Here is a 9,320-nt window from a genome sequence, read left to right as displayed (position 1 = left end):
GATCAGTCCACTTTTTTTTTTGCTGTAACTGAAAAAGCAGTTTGAGTAAAGTAAATGTTGTGGATCAATGTTTTATATTTCCCGTCTCTCCTCGTTGATGATCCTGTTTGTCGGACTTCTTTATGAGCTGTCAGAATAAATAGTTTAAACCTGCAGTATCTTATAAAGTAAACAAGCATAACATAAACAACAAAATCAAAGTTGTATTTTTTGATAATATTGTAATAGTGGTACAAGTTTGTTTTTTTGTCCTGTGCTTTAAGAGCTGGTTTAAAGGCTTAACCTCGTCTAGCATACTGCTAAATACATCACTTTAACTGTCACATACTGCATACTACTGAGGAATGCAGTATGCAGTATATACTGTATACTGCATACTGCGCTCCTCAGTAGTATGCAGTATGCGGTTTCGAATACAGCCATGGAGGGAGGTTTCATTCCGGGAAGACGAATGGAAAATCCCCGCTCTTGAGAAGGTGTATGTTTGCAGGAGCAGTAGGCGATTAAACTTCGGGTCGCTGCACCAAGAGGCGGGCGGTGTTATGTCCTAACATGAATCCACTGAATAATCCACATCCCGTAAATGAGTCTTTCTACTTCCAGTAAATTTTGAAACACAACAGTGGAAGTATTGGGTCAGATGTTGTATAATACTACAGTCTGTTACAAGAACAAGTCCTTTTTTACTCAAAAGTATTAGCATCGAAATGTACTTAAAGGGACTATTTGTAACTTTCAGAAATGCTTGTTAACAGCGACACCTGTGGCCGTTAAGTCAATGAAAGTCAGCGTCGGGCTCGCGCTTGCTCGCTCTAAATAGACATGAACGAGCATCACTCAAAACAGTGAGGCGACACACGTCAGCTAAAACCACAATATCACTCTATATTTCAGCTGCTTGGCAGTAATGTTAGCTGACCAGACGAAGGTCTCTCCATGAATCAATGCTGATCCTAGTGTTGGCTTTTCCTGCTTCAGCCTCCGGGGCTGAAGCAGGAAGAGAAACGTTATCATCTCCCGACCGCGGACGGAGGGAACAGGGGAGACACCGGAGTTTTGATCGGAGACGATAACGTTTTTCTCTGCGGAGCTCCGTCACTTCACAAGACACGGGAAACCTCTGTTGGTCTGGAGGAGCTGCAGCAGTTATTTCTGCACAAACGTCCACTGTACATTCACTAGATATTCTCAGAGCTACTAACTCTTCTGCAGTGTGTAGTGAGCGCGCATGCACGTGAGGTGGAGCGAGAACGCGCGCGTTGTGTGAGTGAAGACAAGCAGGCAGAGGAGCGGTCTGAACAGCATAGCCACACGCGAGCGCGCATATGCGAGCGCGCATGGGACACCGACCCGGTAGATTTATACCTGTAAAAAGTTACAAACAGTCCCTTTAAAGTACCAAAGGTAAAAGTACACATCATGCAGAATGGCCTATTTCAGAGTAATCTAATCTATGTAAGGGATAATGTACAGGGAGCCGGTTCAAGTTGGACTCTGGCCGACCGTTTTTGACCTTTCAGGGCGACGCTGCTTTGCCCTGAAGGGGTTTATTTCACAACACTGACCCGCTAGCTCTATATTATCCCACTTATTACACGGCTTCTTACATAAAAATTGTTATTACTTAAAATGATTTGACACAAAAACGGTCCGCCAGAGTCCGACATCAGAACTGCGTCCATAGCAACGGTCTGTGAAGACAAAGATATCATATAAAAACATAAGGAATCCATTAGTACCAACCATGTCGGGATGGAAGCTAAATAATGCTCCAAAGTTATGCTAAATTTTAGCGAGGAAAAACTGGCTTGGCCATTTTCAAAGGGGTCCCTTGACCTCTGACCTCCAGATATGTGAATGAAAATGGGTTCTATGGGTACCCACGAGTCTCCCCTTTACAGATATGCCCACTTTATGATAATCACATGCAGGTTTTTGCATGTAGTATAAATATGTTATTGTCTCCTTTTCTAAAATGGTGTATTTGAATATTTCTGCATACTGGGGTCCCTAAACAGTCTTGAATCACATAAATTGGGTATCACTGTAAAGCTGAGACTGTTGTTGATCCAATGAGCCCAACTGTATTCATGTTTGATGATTTTAGTCCCTATAGGAGACATTTCATTGTAGTGAGACCATTTTTTTTTTTTTTAAACCTGACCTCACTGTTACTTCAGTAAAATTTTGACTGTCGGACTTTTACTTCTAACATAGTATTTGTATATATTTGTATACTACATTTACTTAAGTAAAAGATCTGAGTACTTCTTCCACCACTGTACTTTTTTACTTCATTACATTTATTTGACAACTGTAGTTACTGTGCAGACTTATATTATTAGTGTAACCGGTGGAAACGTCAACAAACACCTGAAGTGAAACTATTGTTCTCGTTAGAAGAGGAGCAACAGTGAGATTGAGGAAAAGAAAGAGGCAGAAAAGGAAAATAGGGATTGTGTTAAACCTGGCCTGAAGGGAAAGAAAGCATCCCGATCAAAATACCAGTGTGGTTCTGTGCAAACCCAGTAACTCCATTTGTTCCTGGAAAGCAGACATGTGGCGAGATATGAGGTTTCTGTAGGGGGAGTGGTGCTGTGACTCACTGCAGAGGAATGTGATCAACTAGACCTTCATGCTATTTTTAAAGGAGACGAGCTGCTTGTTGTAGCGGAGTAACACATTCATAATGTTGTTATTAACAGGAAATCACTCATTCATATTTGTGATGTTGCATGTGTAGATAAACAAGTCTAAATGCTTCAAATAGCTTCAGAAACACACATTCACACCTTTCTGACATCAAGTTAGGGACTGAATTTATGTGGAGTTCAAAAATTAACGAGGTCACACAACATGTTGTACTAAGTAGTTCTTTTCTAGCATAACAAGGCTCACAATGCTAACATGCTGAGGTTTAAGAGGTATGATGTTTACCATGTTAACCATCTTAGTTTAGCGTGTTAGCATGCTAACATGTTGATGTTTAGCAGGTATATACATATATATGTATATATATATGTATATATATATATACATATATATACACACTTTAAGTATGGTATTGAGATAGGATTGTTTTAGTATCAGTACTGAAACTCAGGTATAGTAAATATAAAAATACTTTGAAATGTGTGTTACTATCAGTGTATACCTGACCGTCTGACACTTCCCCTTCATATCCTCCTCCTGGTAACACAGACAGAGGCCCTGTACTACGAAGCGAGTTCAACATACCCAGGGTATGTTCTCGTTATCTGGCTTCACTTACCCTAAGAAACGAGATCTTGCTAAACTGTCCTACGAAGCTGGTTATCAACTCGGTAAGTCAACCCAGGGTTTCTCAGTCTGGATATGAGCGCGTTCACATAAACGACGAGGTGTTTGCAGCATCTGACCAATCACAGACTGTGAACAAGTCTACTGACAGACAGGCAGAGCGGCACATTTAACAAAGGAGGAGCAAACTATATCAGACAAATACGAAGAAATTAAACACTTAATCCAGGCTAAAAGTAACACAGTTGAAGCTGCTAAATGCAGGAAGGACAGCTGGAAAAAGAAAAAACTCTGGATGTGTGAATGTGTAAACTAACAGATTAATTAATTTAATACTCAAAAGTAAAGTATACTTGCCTAAATATAAATAGCGTTTACGAGAATAATAGATGAATAGAATAAACTTCTTTATACCTATGGTTATTAATCGGCGTCTATGAGTATTTACATCCTTTCACTTGCTTCCCCCCTCTGACGGTGTGAAACGGACTCGAGAGCAAGTAAAAAAAATATATATATATATAAAAATATAATTCAAAGGAGTAAACACCCACAACATAAAGTCAGCTGTCCTTCCTGTATTTGTCAGTTTAAACTGTGTTGTTTTTAGTCTGGATTATGACTTAAATTTCTTGGTATGTGTGTGATATTTTCATTCGATCACCGCACTGAGCTCTGATTGGTCAGTAGGAGTTGCTTTCATACGAGTTGATCTCTAATCTGGAACATAACCTGCTCCGGAGCAGGTTAGCCGTTCAGCATAAGTTACCATGGTGATCTACCTCGATAAGAAGTGAACCAGCTTTGTAGTACCGAAACCCAGAGTTAACCCTGAAGTTACCTCGATAACCGCAAATCCTGCTTCGTAGTGCAGGCCTCTGGAGTTCTTCATGACTGAACAGACCACAGCAATACAGCATTGGTGTGTCAGAGCCTTTTCACAAGAGAAGAAGAGATAGTGCCCCCTACAGGATGCAGTGTTCATCACACCCCTACAGAAGAGAACAACATACTGATGATTCATTTCTTCTTAGAGTCCTAACACACAGAGATCGATCTCCATCGTCTCCTCTTACGCTTGGAAAGAAGGCAAGTAAGCATATCATTTCCCAAAATATAATTTTACTGTAAAAAGACACACTTCTGTGTTGACTCTGTGAGCATCTTACTGATGTCTGCAGAGCTACAGCCTGATCATGATGTTGTCTGAAGCCTGATAGTGGTAGAAACAAACTCCAACTTTCCTCCATCAGACCTCTCCAACAATAAACACACACACACACACACACACACACACACACACACACACACACATATCCCCAATTAAATGCAAGATTAGGCTGCAACTAATGATCATTTGGATGACTTTACATTTCATTCTGTGTTCAAAACACAAATGGAGAAAACATCCTCACTGATCTGACAACATATGCAGCATAAAACATGTGCTGTAAATAAAGGCAACACAAGCAGACACAGAATGGTTGTGTTGCTGTGTTTGAAGCCAGTTTGACAAGTTTCCCAGCTGATCATAAGTGAAAAGTAAGACAACTTTCTTGTTAAACAACATCAGAAACCAGCAGTGGAACAAGTACTCACAGTATAAATACTCCAATAGAAGTAAAGGTCCAGCATACAACATCTTACTGAAGTAAAAGTATCAGCAAAATGTACTGAAGTAAAAGCACCTTTCAGTGTTATATCTATCATATATAAAATGTGATATTATTACTGATGATTAACATATATACGCAGCATGTTAATGTAATATAATTGTCAAGATGGAGCCGAATTTTTGCAGTAAATCATATTTTTTAAACTGATCATTTGATATATGTAAAATCTGAAAAGTAAAAGCTTTAAAATAAATGTAGTGGAGAAAAGGGACATATTTGCCTCTGAAATGTAGTGGAGTAGAAGTATCATAAAGTAGAAAGTAAACTAAAGTAAGTACTGTATCTCGAAATTGTATAGAATGTACCTGAGTTCCATTTCACCACTGAAGAAATCATAATTGGCTTTAATTTAATGTAGTTGCTGTGTTTTTTCACATGACTGTGTTAAAACTGTGAATCAGTTTGGGACTCAGAGCCGGCTCTAGCTCTTTGGGCGACCGCCTATATGGCCTATGCCTCAAACCGGCCCTGGTGGGACTGATAGCAGGTTTTAATTGAGTGTGATGAATGTTGATGGTGGGGCGCCATTTTGTTCACATTTTTGACCATATGAAAAAAAAACTCTGTTAAAGAAAAAAATAGAATGTTGGCACACATCCAAGCCGCTCTGAGAATGTAGAATGTGATGATGTCATAACTCACTACAGACACTTCACTTCATCACAGAACACTTCAAAGCCACTCTGGGAATTTAGAATGTGATGTCATATAGTAACTCACTACAGACACATCACATCACTTCACTTCACTTCATCGCAGAACACTTCAGAGGGACATCTGAGCATTCACTGTTGAAAAGCGACGGAAACGGCTACTGAAAACATTTTACAACCCAAAGACTGATTCTATAAGAGCAGTAATGGAAAAACACACGCAGCAGACTAAAATGGAACTCCCCAGTCTAGAGATGTGTGCTCTGATCGCAGACACAGAGATCAATGCTCTGTCAAAGCACTGTGACGAGTTAATAGCCAGACTCCATGATGAATATAACATCAGCACCAACCAGAAGGAGGACAAGGAGCTCCCCTCCCAGCCAAGACTCCAGGTTCCAGGACCCCTGGAGATTGAGGTTGACCATCAGGAGGTCTCCACCCAGCCAGGACTCCAGGTTCCAGGACCCCAGGAGATGGAGGTCGACCACCAGGAGGTCTCCACCCAGCCAAGACTCCAGGTTCCAGGACCCCAGGAGATGGAGATTGACCACCAGGAGGTCCCCCACCCAGCCAAGACTCCTGACTCAACTGCTCCTGTGGGGGCAAGAAGACCACCACGACCTGAGCCGACTCTTGAACAATGCCTGCAGGAAGCAAACTACCTTATCCAGCAGGAAATGGAGATGAGGTGCATGGCGGAGAACAGCAACGCCATCGACAGGAGCAAGCTCAAGGAAATGGAGAAGACACTGCAGCTTCTGAAAACATTTAACAACCCAAAGATTGATTCTATAAGAGCAGTAATGGAAAAAAAACACACAGCAGACTAAAATGGAGGAACTCCCCGGTCTAGAGATGTGTGCTCTGATCACAGACACAGAGATCAGGGCTCTATCAAAGCACTGTGACTGGTTAATAGCCAGATCCCATGATGGATTTAAGATCAGCACCAACCAGAAGGAGGACAAGGAGCTCCCCTTCCAGCCAAGACTCCAGGTTCCAGGAACCCAGGAGATGGAGGTTGACCACCAGGAGGTCCCCACCCAACCAAGACTCCAGGTTCCAGGACCCCAGCAGGTGGAGGGTGATCACCAGGTGGTCCCCAACCCATCCAAGACTCCGGACTCAACTGCTTCTGTGAGGGCAAGAAGACCACCACGACCTGAACCGACTCTTGAACAAAGCCTGCAGGAAGCAAACTACCTCCTCCAGCAGGAAATGGAGAAGAGGTGGATGGTGGAGAAGAGCGGAGCCATCAACAGGAACAAGCTCAAGGAAATGGAGACGACACTGCAGCTTCTGAAAAGTAAAGGATTTAACATCAGCACCAACCAGAAGGAGGACAAGGAGCTCCCCTCCCAGCCAACACTCCAGGTTCCAGGACCACAGGAGATGGAGATTGACCACCAGGAGGTCTCCACCCAGCCAAGACTCCAGGTTCCAGGACCCCAGGAGATGGAGATTGATCACCAGGTGGTCCCCCACCCAGCCAACACTCCGGACTCAACTGCTCCTGAGCCGACTCTTGAACAACGCCTGCAGGAAGCAAACTACCTTATCCAGCAGGAAATGGAGATGCGGTGGATGGCGCAGAACAGCAGCACCATCGACAGGAGCAAGCTCAAGGAAATGGAGAAGACACTGCAGGAGGAGCGCAGCTTGAGACTGAAGCATGAAGAGGAGTTGCAGAGGTTCAAAGAACAAGTCAGATCTTTGAGTCTGTCCACCAGAGCGCCTCCAGCTGAGCCCCTGGATGAGTCTACCTTCATTAAGGACCAGCTTAACATCAGCACCAACCAGAAGGAGGACAAGGAGCTCCCCTCCCAGCCAAAACTCCAGGTTCCAATACCCCAGGAGATGGAGGTTGACCACCAGGAGGTCCCTACCCAGCCAAGACTCCAGGTTCCAGGACCCCAGGAGATGGAGGTTGACCACCAGGAGGTCCCTACCCAACCAAGACTCCAGGTTCCAGGACCCCAGGAGATGGAGATTGACCACCAGGAGGTCCCCACCCAGCCAAGACTTCAGGTTCCAGGACCCCAGCAGGTGGAGGGTGATCACCAGGTGGTCCCCCAACCAGCCAACACTCCGGACTCAACTGCTCCTGAGCCGACTCTTGAACAACGCCTGCAGGAAGCAAACTACCTTATCCAGCAGGAAATGGAGATGAGGGGGATGGCGGAGAACAGCAACGCCATCGACAGGAGCAAGCTGAAGGAAATGGAGAAGACACTGCAGGAGGAGCGCAGCTTGAGACTCAAGCATGAAGAGGAGGTGCAGAGGCTCCAAGAAAAAGTAAGATCTTTGAGTCAAAGAGAAGAACTGACTGCCTGTCAGCTGGAGGTGAAGACCAGCTCAGGTCTCGAGCTAGACGTGAAGTCTGAGGCTGCTGAGGACATCAGAGATGACAACGCTCCAGAGAAGATTCCTGAAACACATCAGAGGCCTTCTCTGTGGAGGAGATTCAAGAAGTTTGTCACTCCAAAACACCGCCGACAATACAAGAACTGATCGACTGGTCCAGCTGACCAGCAGGGAAACATCAACACCGGTTTTGAAATGGACGTGAAGTCCGGCTTCGGTTTTGAACTGGACGTGAAGTCCGGCTCTGGCTTTGAACTGGACGTGAAGTCCGGCTCCGGCCTTGAACTGGACGTGAAGTCCGGCTCCGGTTTTTAACTGGACGTGAAGTCCGGCTCCGGTTTTTAACTGGACGTGAAGTCCGGCTCCGGTTTTCAACTGGACGTGAAGTCCAGCTCTGGCGTGGGATCACTCCGGGTATTCCGGTTTCCTCCCACTTATTAAAACATAATAAAACATCATAAATAATAATGAAATTACATTTTTAATAAATCCTATAAATATACATTATTTCTGTATAGTATTTCTGTAGAGCATTAAGAACTTACTCATACTATTGTCCCTATTACAGCAACATTATGCAAGAATTGGTATTTTTTGCGATTTGGCGCCCCTTTGGAACTGGCAAATACGACGTCAGAAGCCAAAGAACCATGTCGCCTGATAGGGTAGAGCAATATTACAGGATTTTACACAGATATGGTCTATCATACACTAGAAAGAATAATAAAAAAGAATGACAAAAAGCTTTAGTTTTGCTGAAATACTACAAGCGTTTTCAGCCCATGTACATAGTTTGCTAAGTTTTTGAATGAGTCTTTTGGCATACGGAAAAACTACACAACTCTGTGAGACGGGGATGACACAGATAAGGTTACAGCCTCCGCCATGATGTCCGTAATGAGAATACCGAGCTAGCTTCTTAGCTGACTGGCTAGCTGGTGGTGTGTGACGTAGTGCCGTAAAGGTACATATAGTACAAGAACAGGCGTTTGGGGTGCTGAATGGGAATGAAGCCGCCATTCTCGGTCTGGGTATCATCGGATATTCCGTTTTTCCTTTGGAATTCAGAAAGGAAAAAACGTTTTTTTATTTTTTCGTTTTAAACCAAAAACCAGGAAACAGCCGTTTTCCCGTTTTTCGTTTCTGAATCAAAAAATGAAAAACGAACCCAAACCGGGCCGTTTTGTTTGTTTTTGCGAATTCCTTTTCTCATTATTCGTTTTGAATTGAAGAACGGAAGTCACGTGGGTTTTTCGTTTTTTCGTTTTAAACCACAAACGAAAACGGAATCACGTGGTGCTCTGTTTGTTTTTTTGTTTCCAAACGAAAACGAAAAAAACAAATT

At 43.4% G+C, this 9,320-nt stretch overlaps 1 protein-coding gene across 1 annotated transcript; it reads left to right on the top strand.

Annotated features, from left to right (window-relative positions):
• The first annotated feature begins 5,663 nt into the window (after nt 1-5,663).
• On the top strand, nt 5,664-8,443 carry LOC119482362 (involucrin-like). Its single transcript, XM_037759789.1, has 2 exons — nt 5,664-6,168; nt 7,025-8,443. Exons 1-2 carry the CDS (start codon nt 5,815-5,817, stop codon nt 8,120-8,122), a joined length of 1,452 nt encoding a protein of 483 aa, XP_037615717.1. The 5' UTR covers nt 5,664-5,814; the 3' UTR covers nt 8,123-8,443.
• The last annotated feature ends 877 nt before the right edge of the window (nt 8,444-9,320 follow it).

Source organism: Sebastes umbrosus, chromosome 23 (genome assembly GCF_015220745.1).
Source record: "Sebastes umbrosus isolate fSebUmb1 chromosome 23, fSebUmb1.pri, whole genome shotgun sequence".
In the NCBI taxonomy this organism is placed as follows: Eukaryota; Metazoa; Chordata; class Actinopteri; order Perciformes; family Sebastidae; genus Sebastes; species Sebastes umbrosus.
The sequence above is the reverse complement of the archived record's forward strand: the minus strand, read 5'-3'. Positions and strand labels throughout refer to the sequence as shown.

What these genes read in the sequence shown, in the direction of transcription:
- LOC119482362 (XM_037759789.1), top strand. Translation starts at nt 5,815, where the DNA reads ATGGAAAAACACACGCAGCAGACTAAAATGGAACTCCCCAGTCTAGAG. An exon ending in TGGAGATTGACCACCAGGAG is followed by an intron (nt 6,169 to 7,024) that starts GTCCCCCACCCA and finishes GACCACCAGGAG; the next exon opens with GTCTCCACCCAGCCAAGACT.